This window comes from Saccopteryx bilineata, chromosome 5 (genome assembly GCF_036850765.1).
Source record: "Saccopteryx bilineata isolate mSacBil1 chromosome 5, mSacBil1_pri_phased_curated, whole genome shotgun sequence".
Taxonomy (NCBI): Eukaryota; Metazoa; Chordata; class Mammalia; order Chiroptera; family Emballonuridae; genus Saccopteryx; species Saccopteryx bilineata.
In genome coordinates, this window is record NC_089494.1 from 192,247,932 (window position 1) to 192,267,602 (window position 19,671).

General features: G+C 40.2%; 1 protein-coding gene across 1 annotated transcript in view; it reads right to left on the reverse strand.

Annotated features, from left to right (window-relative positions):
• Window positions 1–19,671, reverse strand: part of MMRN1 (multimerin 1) — a 92,199-nt gene that overhangs the window by 41,305 nt on the left and 31,223 nt on the right. The window contains exons 2-3 of the mRNA XM_066232514.1: window positions 18,972–19,091; window positions 16,021–16,127 (exon numbers count right to left, since the gene is read on the reverse strand). Coding sequence (XP_066088611.1) covers window positions 16,021–16,127; window positions 18,972–19,091 — 227 coding nt within the window. The remainder of the gene's footprint in view (window positions 1–16,020; window positions 16,128–18,971; window positions 19,092–19,671) is intronic.

Here is a 19,671-nt window from a genome sequence, read left to right on the forward strand (position 1 = left end):
AAAATAAAGAAAAGCTGGGGCAGCAATACTTATACCTGACAAAATAGCCTTTAAAACAAAAGGCTATAATAAGGGATAAAGAAGGTAACTACATAATGATAAAGGGAGCAATCCAACAGGAGGATATAACCATTGTAAATATTTATACACCTAATGTAGGAGTACCTAAATATATATTGCAGATTTGGGGGACATAAAGGGAAAGATCAACAACAATATTATAATAAATAGTAGGGGATTTTAATACCCCACTAAAATCAATGGATAGATCCTCCAGACAGAAAATTAACAAAGAAGTACAGACTTAAATGATGCACTAGATCAACTGAATTTAGTTGATATCTTCATACCCTTTCACCCAAATAAGTTGAATATACATTCTTTTCAAGAGCTCATGGTATATTTTCTAGGATAGACCACATGTTAGGACACAAAACAAGTCTCAATAAATTTAAGAAGAGTAAAATCATATCAAGTATCTTCTCTGATCACATGGCACAAAACTAGAAGTCAACTACAATAGAAAAATTGAAAAATATTCAAACACTTGAAGGCTAAACAACATGTTATTAAATAATAAATGGGTTAACAAGATCAAGAAGAATCATACATTTCATGAAAACAAATAAAAATGAACATACAACAACTCAAAATCTATGGGACACAGCAAAAGCAGTCCTGAGAGGGAAGTTTACAGCATTACAGGCATACTTTAAAAAGCAAGAAAAAGGCCCTGGCTGGTTGGCTCAGTGGTAGAGCGTAGGCCTGGCATGCAAGAGTCCCAGGTTCGATTCCTGGCCAGGGCACACAGGAGAAGCACCCATCTGTTTCTCCACCCCTCCCCCTTTCCTTCCTCTCTGTCTCTCTCTTCCCCTCCTACAGCCAAGGCTCCATTGGAGCAGCGATTGCCCGGGTGCTGAGGATGGCTCTGTGGCCTCTGCCTCAGGCGTTGGAATGGCTCTGATTGCGGCAGAGTGACACCCCAAGATGGGCAGAGCATCGCCCCCTGGTGGGTGTACCAGGTGGATCCTGGTCAGGCACATGCGGGAGTCTGTCTGACTGCTTCCTCGTTTCCAACTTCAGAGAAATACCAAAAAAAAAAAAAAAAGGCAAGAAAAAGCTCAAACAACTTAAACCTGCATCTAAAAATCCTAGAAAAAGAACAACAAATAAAGCCCCGAGGAAGTAGAAGGAAGGAAATAATAAAGATCAGAGCAGAAATAAATCACATAGAGCCTAAAATAACAATACAAATGATCAATGAAACCAAGAGCTGATTCTGTGAAAAGATAAATAAGATTGATGAACTATTAACTAGACTCATCAAGAAAAAAGGAGGACTCAAATAAATAAAATTAGAAATAAAAGTAGAGAAGTTACAACTGACACCACAGAAATAAAAAAGATTGTACGAAAATACTAAGAAGACTTATATGCCAAAAAATTGAAAAATCTAGGCAAAATGGATAAATTTCTGGAAACATACAATCTTCGAAAACTCAATCTGGAACAATCAGAAAACCGAAAAAGACCAAGTACAACAAGTGATATTGAAACAGTTATCAAAAAACTTTCAGCAAACAAACATTCTGGACCATATGGCTTCACAGACAAACTTCACCAAACATTCATAAAAGAACTAAGACCTATTCTTCTCAAGTTATTCCAAAAAATTCGAGAGGAGAGAAGATTTCCAAACTCATTTTATTAAGTAAGCATTATCCTCATTCCAAAACCAGATAAAGACACTACAAAGAAAGAAAACAATAGGCCAATATCCCTGATGAACATAGATGCTAAAATTCTCAACAAAATATTAGCAAACCAGATTCAGCAATACATTGAAAAGATCATACATCGTGATCAAGTGGGATTTATTTTGGGGAGGCAAGACCAGTACAATATTCACAAATCAATAAACATGATTCATCACATAAACAAAATAAAGGATAAAAATTACATGATTTTATCAATAGATGCAGAAAAAGCATTTGATAAAATCCAGCACCCATTTATGACCAAACTCTGAGCAAAGTGGGAATACAGGGAACATACCTCAGTATAATAATGCCATACATGACAAACCAACAGACTAAATTATACTCAGTGGTCAAAAATTAAGAGCAATCCCCTTAAGATCAGGAACAAGACAGGGGTGCCTGCTTTCACCACTTTTATTCAAATAGTTCTGGAAATTCTAGCCAGAGCAATCAGTTGAGAAAAGGCATCTGAATTGGAAAAGAAGAAGTAAAACTATTAATATTTGTTGATGACATGACATTTACTGTATGTAGAAAACCCTAAAGTCTCAGTCAAAACACTATTATGCCTGATAAATAAACTTGGCAAGGTGGCAGGATATAAAATTAATATTCAGAAATCATTGACATATTTATGCACTAACAATAAAGTCAGAAAGAGAAATTAAGGAAATAATCCCCTTCACTATTACAACAACAAAAAATAAAGTACCTAGGAATGAATTTAACCAAGAAGGTAAGAGATTTATACTCAGAAAATTATAAGACATTGAAAAAAGAAATCAAGAAAGATACAAACAAGTGGATGCATATATCATGCTCATGGATAGGAAAAATAAACATCATTAAAATGTCTTTACTACCCAAAGAAATCTATAGGTTCAATGCAATTTCTATTGAAATACCAATGGCATTCTTCAAAGATATAGAACAAATATTCCAAAAATTTATATGGAACCAAAAAATAAACAAACAAAAAACCTCTCCAAAAAACCAAAACCAAATTGCCTCAGTAATCTTGAAAATGAAGAATAAAGTGGGAGGTATTACACTTTTTGATATCAAATTATACTACAGAGCCATTGTAATCAAACAGCTTGTTATAACACATAGATACAGAATACAGGACAGCAAATTCCAGAGGGAAGGGGTGGGTGGGAGTCAGGGAGAGGGAGAAAATGAGGTTTAATGGGGGTTACGTTGTTTGTGGGTGAGGGTTTTATACTGAGTAATATACTTGAATCCATGTTAATAAAATAAATTTAAAAATTTAATAAAAATTAATAAAAAGACTTTTGATACATATATAAAATGTGATTAAAAGAGGAGGGGGAACTTGACATGTAATTGGGTAAGAATCAGAAGGGGAAAACATGCAAAAAAAATCCACCCCTGGATAGATGAGATAATAAAGAATGTTTGAAGGGACAAAGGGACACAGTAGTTCTTGATACTCCAATGCATCAATTGCACTAATAAAAATTTCAACAGCTTGTACTGCAATAATATTGAAGAGTAGAATGGTCAAAATGTTGTAGGAATCAACAGTAGGTTCTTTTGTAATTGCAGTTATATTAGAATTACCTGTATGGTCAATATCATATTATGGGCATATCTGTCATCAGAAAATTATTTCTATTACAGAATTGAATAAAAAAAGACCTTTGCACAGCAGGTTAATCAGAAGATACCTGAATTATGAGTAATTCTAATTATAGTATTGTGCCAGAAGGTCACTTTCAAAACAGTCTGGGACCCTGGCTGGTTGGCTCAGTGATAGAGCATTGGCACAGCCTGTGGATGTCCCAGGAATTGTCCTGGTCATGGCACACAGAATAAGTGACCATCTGCATCTCCACACTTCCCTCTCCCTTGTCTCTCTCTTTCTCCACCTCCTGCAGCCATGGCTCAATTGGTTCCAACGAGTGGTCTCCATGCTGAGGATGACTCCATGTCCTCCACCTCAGGCACTAAAATTAGGTTGGCTACCTACAGAGCAATACCCCAGATGGGCAGAGCATTGCCCTATAGGAGGTTTGTTCTATGGATCCCAGTCAGGACACATGCAGGAGTCTGTCTATCTGCCTTCCCTGTTCTCATGTAATTAAAAAAAAAAGGTTCTGGGACATTTTTGTTAATGGGGATTCAAGGTAACAATTTATAAATTTGGAATGAAAGACATCTATAAGTTGCTTCAATTTAGAACACAAGGTGTTCCTCTGGCCAGTTGGCTCAGTGGTAGTGCCATGGGTCAACTGATGTGAGTTCATTGGTCCTTGTTGCTGAGAATGGCTCCATGGAGCCTCCACCCCAGGTGCAAAAAATAGCTCATTTGCGAGCAATGCCCCAGATGGGCCGAGCATCCATCCTAGATGGGGGGGCTCCAGGTGGATCCTGGCTGGGGTGCATGCAAGAATCTTTCTATCTCCCTTCCTTTCACTAAATAAAAATAACTAACAAACTAACTAACTAATTAAATAAATAAATAAAAAGATCACAAGGTGTCATTAAAGAATCAAAACTATAAGTAATATGAATTCAATTTAAATATTTCACACAATATTTTGAGAAAAAGATATTACAGTATATAGTAGATATTCAAAACTCTCAACTAGTTTCATTTCTCTGTGTTATAAGGATAAAGTTTTTTTTTCTTCTAGGAGGTATATATAGCCTACCATAGTAATTAATAATTAATTAGAGTTGACCCTTGCACAACATGGTCTTGAACCATGTGGTTCTACTTATAAGTGTTTTTTTTTTCTCCAATAAATATATAGCCAGCCTTCTGCAGATTCAATGAACCTAGGTGAAAGATAGTGTTTTTGACTGGTCATTTGGAATCCACAGATGCAGAGGGCCCATAGTACACATTATAATACTCCATTTTATATTTTATATAAGAACCTTTAGCATTTGTGGATTTGAGTATCAAGCAAAGACTAGTTAAGTTTTGGGGGAAGTCAAAAGTTGTAAGGGGATTTTCAACTGTGCAAGGTGTTAGCACCCCTAACCTTTGCATTGTTCAGTGGTTATCTGTAGTAAGTATAAAAAAACACAGATCCTGAAGCAACAGCAGTCCTTATCAGCTGGAAATTCATTCTTTGTGGTAAATAAAGGTTTTGTTTCCTGTCACAAATCCACATTTAACCCCTTATGTACATTAGGATGTGAAATGACAATCTGAATTTCTAGAAACATGTACTGAGAACAAACACTTAAATCTTTAAAAAAATAAATAATGGAATTAATATTCCTAAGAAATTCTTCTTCATATAAAATGAGTAATATAAAAACTACTCTTAAACTTTAGAAATATAATTCTAAATACTGCACAAAACTTTTAGCCATACTCACATTTGACAATACTGACTTCAAGAATGCGAAAGTAATCAGAGACAAAGATGGACATTTCATAATGATAAAAGGGACTTTGCATAAAGAAGACATAACGCTTTTTAATATATGTGCACTGAAACGAGGAGCACCAAAATATGTGACATCTACTAACTGATCTAACAATAGAAGCAGACAAAAATACAGTTATACTTGGAGATTTCAACACACCATTGATGGCTTTAGATAGATAATTCAAACAGAAAATCAATAAAGAAATAAAGCACAGAAAAAAACTAATACAATGAAGAGCTGGTTCTTTGAAAATATTGATTAAATTGACAACCCCCTGGCTAAACTCACTAAGGAAAAAGGAGGAAGGACTCATATAAACAAAAATCTAAAATGGAAGAGGAGAAATTACCACAGACATCATAAATATACAAAGGATCACAGTAGACTACTTTGAAAAACTATATGCCACCAAATTCAACAACCTAGAAGAAATGGATAAATCCCTAGAACTATACAGAAAACAAAATTATTCACAAATACTTAAAAAGAATAATATACCTAAGAATATAATTAACCAAGGATATAAAAGTCTTGTACTCAGGAAATTGTAAGACATTGAAGAAAGAAATCAAAGATAAAAATAATTATAAGCATATACAGGAGGTTCTCATGTTATGACACAGTTCCATTTCTAAAACAGTGACATAACTCAAATTTTGGTGTAAGTTGAAACACACCCTAGCCTAAAGTCATTTACCTATCTTAATATAGTTGTAAAGTCATAATCTAGAACATAAAAACACAACTAAGCCACCCAAAAAGAAAAAGGACATAAATATACTGTACTGTACACTGTACTGTAGTTCACAGTTCAAAATGGCTTAGGTCAGTGTACTGAGGGACACCAACTCCCTCACTCATATGCTGTTTTACAGCATATTCTTCCACTGCACACAACCATACTAATTCACCATGTAGTCCATAAGTAGGATGCTAAGTAAGCTGAAACACTCCTGTCTCATTTTTCTTAAGTTTTTATGGGAGTGAACATTGTAAACTCAAAACGTCATGGGTTGAGACTGTCATAACTTGACAGGACCCCCTGTACTGTGTTAATTGATAGGGAGAATTAACATCATAAAATATCCATATTACCCAAAGCAATCTATAAGTTCAATGCAATTCCTATTAAAATAACAATGGCATATTTCACAGAACTAGAACAAATATTCCAAGAAATTTATATGGAACCACAAAAGACCCCAAAGAGCCACAGCAATCTTGAGAAAGAAGAACAAAACTGGAGGAATTATACCACCTGATATCAAACTGCAGTGTGTCTGTAAAGTCATGGTGCACTTTTGACCAGTCACAGGAAAGCAACAAAAGACAATAGAAGTGTGAAATCTGCACCAAATCAAAGGAAAACCCTCCCAGTTTCTGTAGCATGATGTGGCAGCATGTGTGCATGTGCAGATGATGACGTAACACCATGTATACAGTGGAGCAGCCCACGGCCATGCCAGTTGAGATGTGGATGGTACAGAGGAAACTTCGGTGTGTTCTGTGGCTCACTAAATTTGAATCCATGACCTAAGTGCAACGTGAATATCAGTGCGTTTATAACGAAGCACCACCACATAGGAATAACAATACTCAGTGGGATAAGCAGTTGAAGGAAACCGGCAGTTTGGTGGAGAAGCCCCATTCTGGTAGGCCATCAGTCAGTGACGAGTCTGTAGAGGCTATGTAGGAATAGCCACCTAAGGAGCCCTAAAAAATCTGTGTGTGAGCCCACATCGAACTGCACTGAATATATTGATATATAAAATAGGGAGAGTTTTCTTTTTATTTGGTGCAGATTTCACATTTCTATCATCTTTTGTTGCTTTCTGTGACTGGTCAAAAGTGCAACATGACTTTACGGACACACTGTATATTACAAGACCATAGTAATCAAAACAGCATGGTACTTGTATAAAAACAGACATGTAGATCAATGAAATAGAACAGACAGCGCAGAAATCAACCCATGTCTGTGAGGTCGGTTGGCAATGGGGGAAGGTCACATGAGGAATCATACATGCCCATGACTGCCAAAAGGAACGGCCACACCTATGCCCACCAAAGGAAATGGCCCAGGAGCATTTTGAAAAAGAACCACTGTCTGTCAGCCAATGAAATTTCACCACCCACCACCACCCTACCAAAGCTATAAATTACCCCCCAGTGGGAGAAGCTGTGTGACTTCCCTGGCCCCTGTTTTGCGGACTAGTGAACCTCACCTGGGAGCACTCTAAATAAAGCTTTTCTTGCCCACACTTGGTGGCTATGTCCTTCTTTCTTCCTCGGTGGAAAATACCTTACATTTGATGCTGAAACCCGAGAGGAGCTTGAGTCCGCAAGGGCCACTCTTCCCCACTTCCCTTCCAAGGAAGACCAGGGACCTCCCACCTCCCACCCACTTCGGCACATGATGCGGTAAGTCCCTGCCTCTGGCCTCCCTTCAGTTCTTTCCGACTCTGAGACTCCCTGTCCATAATTGTAGCTGTGTCAGGGACCTCCTACCCTTTCCAAGTGTGTGTGTGCCTGTGGAGATATCCCAGACACTCCCACTCTGCCTGACTGTCCAGTGGCCAGAGATTCAGTTGCGGGATGCCAATTCACATCTCTGATCACCCCAAAGCTGAGGGCAGCCATGGGGGCACAGGAATCTAAACCTGGCTCAAAAACACCCCTAGGGTGCCTTATCCGGAATCTCTCAAACATAGATCCCTCCCTAAAGAAGAAGAAACTGATCTTCTTCTCCACTGTGGCCTGGCCATGATACCCACTGGATAACCAGACCAGGTGGCCTCCTGAAGGGACTTTCGACTTTAACACCCTCACCGATTTACAGAACTATTGCCAGCGAACTGGGAAATGGTCGGAGATCCCTTACATTTAGGGCTTCTGGTATCTATGCTCCCGTCCTAATCTCTGTGCTGCTTGCTCTATGGCACAGGACCTTTTAGCCAGAGAAACCTCAGCTAAACCCTCCGCTCCTGATCTTTCCTCCTCCACTGGCCACTGGCCCCCATCCGGGATTGCAGGATTCCTGACCCCACAGCCCAGTCCCGGTCTTCTTGCAGGAAGGCCTGGCTTTATCCTGCCTCTGGCTCTGGTATTTCCAGCTGGATCTGGGTGCGAGGCTCCCCAGGATCCCCCCTCCACTTATTCTCAGCCCCCAAACCCCTATCCAAGACCTGATGAAAATGGCATTTAAAGTTTTTAATGGTTGGGAGGAAAAAGCTGAGGCTGCTTGCCAGATCCGCATGCAGCAAAAGGTAACGCTCCAGCCCGAGGCTCTTGTGGCAGCCCTGAGGCCGGCAGATCAACAGGGGCAAGGCGTAGGAGGTGCCCGACCCAAGTCAGGACCGCAAAGAGGAACCCCACCAGAATCTTGCTTTAAATGTGGCAAAGAGGGTCACTGGGCCTGGCAGTGCCCCTGCTCGAGGCTGCCCATTAAACCCTGCCCTGACTGCAATCAGCCAGGTCACTGGTGGAGCAATTGCCCACTTCAAGTAACAGGCTCTTCCTCAGCATCTCCACGCGGAGAACAAGCCACCCGAATGGGAGGCCAAGCTGGCCAGGTGTGCGCATCGCTCAGACTTCTCAGTCTCATGGATGACTGATATGGCCCGGCTCGAAGACTCCCATCACCCTCACTGAGCCCTGGGTAATGCTGCAGGAATGGAAGTCCATCTCATTTCTTGTGGACATGGGGGCTACCTTCTCTGTTTTACCATCACACTCTGGACCTCTAGTTCCCTCACAGGTCTCAGTTATGGGAGTGGATGGGACCCTTTCTTTTACCCTTTGCACGCCACCCCTGACATGTAGTTTGGACGGACTCCTCTTTTCACACTCCTTCTTAGTTATGCCCTCATGCCCTGAACCCCTTCTGGGTTGGGACATTCTACAACGTCTCGGGGCCACTATCCAACTGACAACTTCTTCCCACTTACTTCTACTACTCCTGACTGAAGGCTCTCCCACTACCACAGATCACCCTAACCCGGTCACACCCCCTATTCCACCAGATGTTGTCAACCCTCAAGTCTGGGACACCTCGACCCCTGTAGTAGCTACCCACCACCCACCTGTACACATCCACTGGAGGGATCCCTCCCGATTCCCATCTAGACCCCAATTCCCTATTTCAGCAAGTCACCGCCAGGGCCTTAAACCAATAATTACCTGCCTCTTGGACCAAGGCTTACTCATCCCCATGGACTCTCCCTGCAATACCCCCATCCTTCCTGTTCTAAAATCTTCAGGGGCTTACAAGACTTATGCCCAATCAACGAGGCAGTAGTTCCCCTCCATCCCATAGTCCTTAATCCCTACACATTACTGTCACACATTCCCTCAGACACCACTCACTTCACGATCCTAGACCTCAAGGATGCCTTCTTTACCATGCCTCTACACCCTGACTCTTACTTTCTGTTTGCCTTTACTTGGACTGACCCAGACACTAACGCAGCCCAACAGCTTATGTGGACTGTTCTACCCCAGGGGTTCAGGGACAGCCCACACCTTTTTGGGCAGGCACTAGCTCAAGATCTGAATACTGCATGTGATCTCGAGACAAGTACCCTCTTGCATATGTAGATGACCTACTCCTCTGCAGCCCCTCCTTGTCTGCCTCAAGGAACCAAACACACTGCCACCCTTCTTAACCTCCTTGCCGTGAAGGGGTATCATGTCTCCTCTACTAAGGCTCAACTTCATTCTCAGTCCATAGTCTATCTGGGCATCACCTTAACCCCCACCACCTGAGGTCTCACTCTAGATCGAACTCAGACCCTCCGCAGTCTCCAGCCACCTACCACCACTGATCAGATTCTTTCTTTCCTCAGTCTGATGGGCTTCTTTAGACACTGGATTCCCAATTTTGCTCTTTTGGCTAAACCCCTCTATGAGGCTGCAAAAGAGACTCCCATGGGACCTCTCAATCCCCCAATGCCATTAAAAGGGCTTTCTCTACCCTTTGAGACACCCTCATCTCCTCTCTCCCTCTTGCTTTACTTGACCCCAGATGCCCCTTCCACCTTTTTACTGACAAAAAAACACGACAATGCTGTTGGCATGTTAACTCAACCTGTGGGGCCTACATACCTTCCCATAGCATACCTCTCTAAACAACTGGACATCACCATCAAAGGCTGGCAGCCCTGCCTCCGGGCACTGGACGTGGCAGCTGAACTCACCAAAGAGGCTACTAAACTCACCCTTTCCCAACCCATCACTGACTTCTCCTCCCACAGGCTCACTGACCTCCTTTCACATAAGTCTTTCTCTCTGTAAGGTCCTTGCCACCCACAAGAATTTCACCTCCTGTTCATCGAAAACCCTTCAGTCACTCTTTTGCCTTCTCCCCAACTTAACCCAGCCACTCTACTGCCAGCTCCAACGACACTTCCGGAACCCACCCACTCTTGTACAGAGCTAACAGATTTCCTCAACAGACCCCGAGATGGATTATCAGATTCTCTTTTAAAAGATCCAGATCCAATACTCTTTGTAGATGGGAGCTCTGTACAGGGACCCAACGGACGACGACGGGCAGCCTACGCGGTGGTCACCACCTCCTCCACCCTAGAAGCTCAACAGCTGCCAGAGGGCACCACCTCCCAGAAAGCAGCGCTCATTGCCCTCACGCAGGCACTCATTCTGACCCAGGGAAAACGCATAACCGTATATACTGACTATAAATATGCTTTTCTTATCATCCACAGCACTCTGCTCTCTGGAAGGAAAGGGGCTTTCTCACTACCAAGGGCACCCCCATAATCAATGCTACCCTCATTTCTAAACTTTTGCAGGCATTACAGCTTTCCGCTGAGGTGGCCGTGGTACATTGTAGGGGCCATCAAACCTCTCAGGACCCGGTGGCCCTGGGAAATGCTCAGGCAACTTGGTGGCTCGAAACTTCACCACAGGGACCTCTCCCACTCCTCTCATGTTTCTTGCCACCTTCTTGAAACCTTCTTATGCTCCTGAGGAAGAATAGACTCTCCTCAGAAAGGGTGGAGACGTATGTAACCAGAGATGGATATTTCTCAGAGATAGAATTGTCCTACTAAAAGAACAGGCTGAAACTTAACTTTCTGATACTCACTGTTCCTTACACATAGGATCAAAAGCTCTCTATCGATTCTGCAACCACTCTTTTTCTTCCCAGGCCTCCACCAGACTACTGAAAAGGTACATGCAGCATGTGCTGTCTGTTCCAAAGCCTCTACACAAGGGGGACTCTGCCCCCACTTCCCTACTCATCAGCTGAGGGGGCACGTGCCAGGCCAGGATTGGCAAATCGACTTCACTCACATGCCCCCTCACAAAAAACTCCATTATCTCTTAACTTTTATCGATACTTTTTCAGGGTGGGTAGAAGCCTTTCCCACCTCTCGAGAGATGGCAGACACTGTTGCCTCCATTCTTGTTGAAAACATCATCCCACGGTTTGGACAGCCGACTATCATCCAGTCAGACAATGGCCCGGCCTTCACTGCCCAAATAGTCCAGCAGGTTGCCACCTCTCTCAACATCACCTGGAGACTCCACATACCCTATCACCCTCAATCATCAGGTAAGGTGGAAAGGGCTAATGGCATCCTGAAGGGTCAGCTAACCAAACTTTCCATCAACACCAGACTCTCTTGGCCAAACCTCCTCCCCCTGGCACTCACCAGAATCAGAGCAACCCCGCAAAACCCCACTGGACTCAGCCCCTTTGAGCTGGTTTATGGCAGACCATTCCTAATCAATCACAACTTACCTATTAACCCCCCTCCTCTTGCCACGTACCTCCCCTTTCTATCCTTACTCTGCCATCTTCTCAGGGAACACATGGACTGGACCCTTCCGCCCATAGGGGTTCCAGATAAAGCACACCCAACGGTCCCCCTCCATCCAAGAGACAGGGTTCTTCTGAGGGAACTCCAGCCTGGCTCCAGCCCAGCTCTCTATAGCCCAGGTAGACAGGACCCCATACGGTAATACTGACTACTCCTACTTCAGCCAAGCTCCTAGGGCAAACACCTTGGTACCATGTCTCTCAACTCAAGCTTGCCCCCGAACAGGACCACTGGCAGTCGGAACCACTGGGCCACACCCGTCTTCAGCTCACCAAAACGTTGGACCCTGCAGATCTTCCTGTTACTCCTGTCCCTCCCACCAGGAACCTGCCGCCAGAGTGAATTAAAGCAGGGAGCAATGTTCTTCAATGAGACTGGCCTGGTGGAAGAAAACATCAATGTCCTTAACTGTCTGCAAGAGAAACTGCACAAGGACCTCTCTTCCTACAACCCACTTAACCCCTGGTAGCAGTCACCATCCTCACCTGGGTTGCCCCTATCCTAGGTCCTCTTCTAATTATCAGCATATTACTCATGTTTGCTCCTCTTTTTCTTAGATTCTTACAGGGCCACATCCACGCAGTTTCTTGAATCACGGTCAGCCATATTCTCCTACACCCATATATGCGACTCCCCTCAGAGCCACCACCTTCCGAACTCCCTTCCCCACAATGCCCCAAACCAGCAGAAAGTAGCCAGATGAATAGTGACGCCCCTATCTAACATAAAACATTGGAATGTGAGGTCAGTTGGCAATGGGGGAAGGTCACATGAGGAACCACACATGCCCATGACCGCCAAAAGAAATGGCCACACCCATGCCCACCAAAGGAAACAGCCCAGGAGCATTTTGAAAAGGAACAACTGTCTATCAGCCAATGAAATTTTGCCACCCACCACCACCCTACCAACACTATAAATTACCCCCCGGGCGGGAGAAGCTGCGCGAATTCCCTGGCCCCTGTCTTGCAGACCAGTGAACCTCGCCTGGGAGCTTTCTAAATAGAGCATTTGCTTGTCCACACTTGGTGGCTACATCCTTCTTTCTTCCTCGGTGGAAAATATCTTACAATGTCTATATGAGCAATTAAAATATAACAAAGGAGTCAAGAACCTAAAATGGGGCAAAGGCAGGCTATTCAAGAATGGTGTTGGGAAAATTAGATACATGCAGAAAAGTGAAACCAGACAACCTTCTTATGCCATACACAAGAATGAACTAAAAATGAATTAGACTTAAATATTAGACTCTAAACTATAAAAATCCTAGAAGAAAACATAGGCAGTAAAAGCTCAAACATTTCTCATAGCAATATTTTTTTCTGCTATATTTCCTCAGGCAAGGGAAATAAAAGAAAAAAATAAACAAATGCAAGTATATCAAAATAAAGTTTTTAAACTAGCAACAAAATGAAAAGACAATACACTGAATAGGAGACCATATTTACCAAGAAATCTGATAAGGGATTAAAATCCAAAATGTATAAAGAACTTATAAAAACACCAAAAAGAACCCTGAACTATCCAATTAAAAAATGGGCAAAGGACCTGTATAGACACTTTTCTAAAGAGGACATACAGATATCCAATAGACATATAAAAAGATGCAAATTGAAACCACAATTAAGTATCACCTCAAACCTGTCAAAATGGCTATTATCAATAAATAAACAACAGGTGTTGGTGAGGATGTGGAATAAAGGGAACCCTCGTGCACTGTTGGTGGAAATGCAGATTGGTACAGCCATTGTGGAAAACAGTATGTAGTTCCTTCAAAAAATTCAAAATAGAACTGCCTTATGACCCAGTAATTCCACTTATGGGAGTTTATTTGAAGAAAATGAAAACTCCAGCGGTGGTGCAGTGGATAGAGCATCGGATGGGATGTGGAGGACCCACGTTCGACACCCCGAGGTCACCAGCTTGAGTGCGGGCTCATCTGGTTTGAGCAAAGCTCACCAGCTTGGACCCAAGGTCGCTGGCTCGAGCAAGGGGTTGCTCAGTCTGCTGAAGGCCCGCGGTCAAGGCACATATGAGAAAGCAATCAATGAACAACTAAGGTGTCACAACGAAAAACTAATGATTGATGCTTCTCATCTCTCTTCGTTCTTGTCTGTCTGTCCCTATCTATCCCTCTCTCTGACTCTGTCTCTGTAAAAAAAAAAAATATATATGTGCACCATTATGTTCATTGTGGCATATTTACAATGACTAAAATTTGGAAGCAGCTCAAATGTCAATTAGTAGATGAATGGATAAAAAAGCTGTGGTACATTTACACCATGGGATACTACATGACCATAATAAAGAAAGAAATCTTACCTTTTGCAACAGCATGGATGGATCTGTAGAGCATTATTCTAAGTGAAATAAGCCAGTTGGAGAAAAACAAGTACCATATGATTTTACTCATATGTGGAATCTAATGAACAAAATGGATTACCTAGCAAAATAGAAACAGAACAATACCTAGAGAGTAGGCTCACAGCTGTAGGGAGGTAGGGGCTGAATGGGGATAGGTGGAGGAATTGAGCAAAAAAGGACAAAAGAAAACCCCTTATGGACAAGGACAACAGTGTGGGGATTGCAGCAATGGGGGGATGTGGGGGAGGGTACAGCAGGCTGAAATGGTGATGGATGAAGACTTGACTTTGACTTAGAGGGGTGAGCGCACAATATGATGTGCAGAGATCTGTTGTGAAATTGGACACCTGAAGTTTGTATATGTTAACCAGTGTCACCCCAGTAAAATCAATTTTTAAGAAAGAATATGCTAATTACCTTTTTTCCAAATATTTTCGGTATAGGTGATATTTTGTTTAAAAGTTTATTTTAACTTTTTAAAATAGTATTCTTGCTATGCTCTGAAAGTCAGGCTAGACCTAAAACAAATGGCATTACAATGAAACTTACCTTTAGATTCTCACTGAATTGGGCTAGAAGGAACATAGTCACATCTCTAACTAAAATGTGGAGTTCCTATAGTTTTTTATCACACCTTTCTTTTTTGTTTATTTATTTATTCATTTTTTAGAGAAGAGACAGAGTGAGAAAGAGAAAGAGAAAGGGAGGAGGAGCAGGAAGCATCAACTCCCATATGTGCCTTGACCAGGCAAGCCCAGGGTTTTGAACCAGCGACCTCAGTGTTCCAGGTTGATGCTTTATCCACTGCGCCACCACAGGTCAGGCTACCTTTCTTTTTTGTTTAAAAAATATGAATCACAATGGTTTCTCCACACTTATATTAATTTTTAATCACAGTCTCCCATACTGCTGATTGAATTCCCCACCACTGCTAATGGCTTTTCTTGTAATAGTCAAATATTCATTCATTTAAAATATGTATGCTGATGCCATATGTTATTTTTCAAATAAAACCTGTTTAAAGCCATATGCAAAGTAATAGTCACATGGATGTTAGGTCACAGCAAGTTATCATGTGTTTGATCAGCCTTGCCACCAGAAAATCCGTAAAATTACAGTTGAAAAAAATGGCTCCATTAGAATTTTTTTTAAAGCAGAATAATTCATGCCAAATTTGTATACATTCTTTAAAACTGAATTTCATTTAGAAGCACAGTATTATTTTAAATATTTGAACTGGAATAAAAATAGGGAACAGTTTTTTTGTTTTGCTTTTTACAAAGGGTCATGTGTAATGATAATTTATTTAAAAATTAGGATTTCTGGTATTTTAACAAGATATGCTTCTATAGCACATAGTTAAGAAAAAGTAAAATATTTAATCAGTTCTCCATTACTCATCATGTAAAACCAACATAAAAATGAGGACAGAATTTAAAGGACAGCTTATGAGATTTTAGGGTGCTATAATAGCTACCAAGTTAGGAAGCTCTGAAAGGTAACAGTCTTAATAGTTTGATTATTAGTTAAGTAACTGGTTCAAAGGAAAAATGTAGTTTTTTCTTTACTGGAATTGTTTGCTTATTGTTCAGAAATTTTAGGCTTCTAATTGTTATTGCAAAATTAATATCAGGCTATACCTTTTAGCTGACATTTTGCTCCACTAAATCCAGGACAGCACTTCCATTCCAATGAGGTGACAATTTTGTGTTGCATCCTGTAGACAGGATTCGATATCCTCTGAGATCTAGAGAGGAGAGCAATTGAAGGAAATGAATTATTTGTCTCACATTAACTTATTATTTCAAATAATTAATGTAAAGTATTTGGGATGATTTCTGAAATATAATAAGTATTCAATAAATGTTCTCTGTTATTACTATCATTATTATTATATTTATCATTAATATTATTATCAAACTTAGATTTTTTAAAATATCAAATTATAAAAGGTCATACTATTTGATATGTTAAATTTATACCTATTACTATATTTCTAAAGATAGTATAGTTTTTCTATTGGTAATACTTTTTACTAAACTAATGTTAAAAGCTATTTGAATTCCAATTTTTAAATAGTTATGGGTATAACTTATTTCAGTTTCTTTTTTTTTTTTTTTTTTTGTATTTTTCTGAAGCCGGAAACAGGGAGGCAGTCAGACAGACTCCCACATGTGCCCGACTGGGATTTCCCTGGCATGCCCACCAGGGGGTGATGCTCTTCCCATCTAGGGCGTCACTCTGTCACAACCAGAGCCATTCTAGCGCCTGAGGCAGAGGCCATGGAGCCATCCTCAGTGCCCGGGCCAACTTTGCTCCAATGGAGCCTTGGCTGTGGGAGGGGAAGAGAGAGAGAGGAAGGAGAGGGGGAGGGGTAGAGAAGCAGATGGGTGCTTCTCCTGTGTGCCCAGGCCGGGAATCGAACCCAGGACTCTTGCATGCCAGGCTGACGCTCCACCACTGAGCCAACTGGCCAGGGCCAACTTATTTCAATTTTTATTATTTATTATATTGTTATAGTTAAAAGGATTCTTTTTACTCTTGATCAATATCAAATAACTTACAACAAATTAGATATTAGTAATCTAATTGAAAGTATACTAACCACTATGATTTTCAACCTAAACTTTCTCATTCTCAAGTTTTTAAATCATACTATATATTATTTTTTCATATAGTATTTCACTCTTAGAGAAAAAAGACATAACATGACAAAGTAATTCTGAGAAGAAACCATAAAAGGAAAATCAAGAAACTAACATTTTGAGCATCAATATAAGTAGTAAATGACACTGAATTGCAGGTTCTATGTTTGTAAATGTAAATCATAAATACAATTTGTTCATATTATTTTATCCCTATGACTTCAATATTTAGCTAATATTTATCAAATGGATGTATGAAATGGGCATATATTATTTAATCCTCACATGAGTTCTATGAGGGAAGTATTATTATCCTGACTTGCGAATGAAGAACCTGAGAAACAGAGAGATAAAATACTTTGCTCAAGTCTCATATCTAAAAGTGAACAAGCTGAATTTTAAATCCACAATGTGTGGGTCACCTTTCCCTGTATGATCAAGAGTTTCTCATATACAACTACCTGGAGACACTGAAGTCATATTCATGGCTAACTCCTGATGATGTGAAGGAAATGCCTTACAATAGACTAGGCTTTGCTTTAAGAAATTTAGATTTTAGTTTCTGCTGTAACTTGATGGGTTATTTAAAATGTGTGAGGTTATTCCTCAATTTTAACAAGATCTAACACTCCTTTCCTCTCTAAAAGTAGGCTAGTCATTTATTTCTGCTTATTTCAGTAAATTACATTCAGTAAATAACTTTGTCCAGTGAAATATCATCTCCAGTCTAGTAGCTAAAACTAAATAAGAAGTTAGGCATTTGGGAAAAGAACTCTTTGGGATTTATAAGTGTGAACTCAAGCAGTTAGTTACATTATTATTGGTGTCAATGTTCCTGCATTGGCAAATTGGATTTCTGCTGTATGTTGCTCAGACATGATGAAGGAGAAAGTGACAAACACTGCATGTGTACTGAAACAGTGAATGAAAAGAGAGACACATTCAAAGGTAGAGAAAGATAAAAGATGAAAATAAAGATACATCTGATACATCTCAAAAGAGCAGTTTGGTATGGTTTCTTTGATAATATTTTCATTACTAAAGAATTAACAAGGTATTCTTCGTAGCTCATGTTGACAAGAAAATTGTCACAAAGGGAGTAAATGCTAAAAGCAGAACTGGAGCTCAGCTCTCCCAAATCCCTAAGATGTGCTTAGCTCTCTGGACCATGAACCATAGCTATTCTTCCAGGGAATAAGAAACACCTTGATTTTATGTGTTCTTCACTGCACACTGTTCCCAGTTGCTCATGTGTCAGATTCATTGCCTGAATTATTTTATGACAATTTGCATAATATTAGCCATCATGACCTGAATAACAATTTTAGTTTTTACTGCATGTTCTTTTGAAATACCCCCAGCTGAGCTACTGTGAATATATGAATTCAGAGAATTTATCTGTTACTCAGCCTCACACTTTAGGAAAATTACATAGATTTAAAAAATATAAAAGCTAAATAGCATGGGTCATTAAAATAGACACAAGAAGAAAGGGCCTATTTAGCTGCTTTACTAGGCATAATTGCAATGGATGGTTTGCTAAGTTGTGGAATTCTCTTTAACCTAAAATGAAAGGAAAACTATCAATAAATCTTTAAAGCTGTGTATGAATTTCATTAGGAAATAAAGGATATGATTGTTGATAAGGTTATAGAATAAAAGTAGTAGTAATACAATACAAACAATCATGAGAACTAACATTTATTGAAGACTTAGAAAGTCCAGGTACTAGTGTAAGTACATCATTGCATTATTTCACATATTCTAAAAACAACCATATGAAACAAGTATTATTAGTATCTACATTTTATTAATTCAAGATAATACATCTAGTTTAATGTGATGATCCTACTATACATATATATCTGGAATGATTAACTTGATATAGACCGAGCCATACATGACTATGATGCAACACATTATTATTTTCAAGAACCACCACATACCTCTGAGGACAGAATCCACTGTTCCAGCCACAAAGCCCTCTCCTACTTGGAACATAAGTGACTCGGTTGTCCATTATCACTGTGGGAGATAATCTGGTATGTACATAAGCACACCAATTCCTAAGGAAAACATAATTTTTTGTTAGGAAAAAAAAATCATTGCAAAGAATTTTTTTATCAAAATTATTTTTGTAGTATATCTATTACTGTCAGATAACTTGAAATATTAATATTTAGCTTTAAAATATAAAGAGATGAGAGAAAACACATTTGTTACTGCATTGCTATACTCATTGAAAGTAAAGGAACACTGCAAGATCAAAGTAAATTAAGAATAAATCAGGAGATGACGTCAGAGCAATGGCGGGGTAGGAAGCGATACCGATAAATCTCCCCCAAAACTCAACAAGATCTTCAACCAGAAACAGAAAAACCTATACTTGGAGCCTCCAGATGCTTCACAATACACCCAAAGGTATGATTGAGTGAAAAATTGGCTAAATATATAACCAAACCCTGAAGGAAATAGGAAGTAAGAAATGCTCCACCTTCCTTACTAACCTAAACAGGGCGGCTTTCTCTGGTAACTGTGAATATAGAAACTGAGGCAGGCAAAGGGGGTGAATAGATCCAGGCTGCGACACAAATGGCTGAACCAGGCTGTGGCACGGAGATCCAAGCGAGGAAAAACTGATCCTGT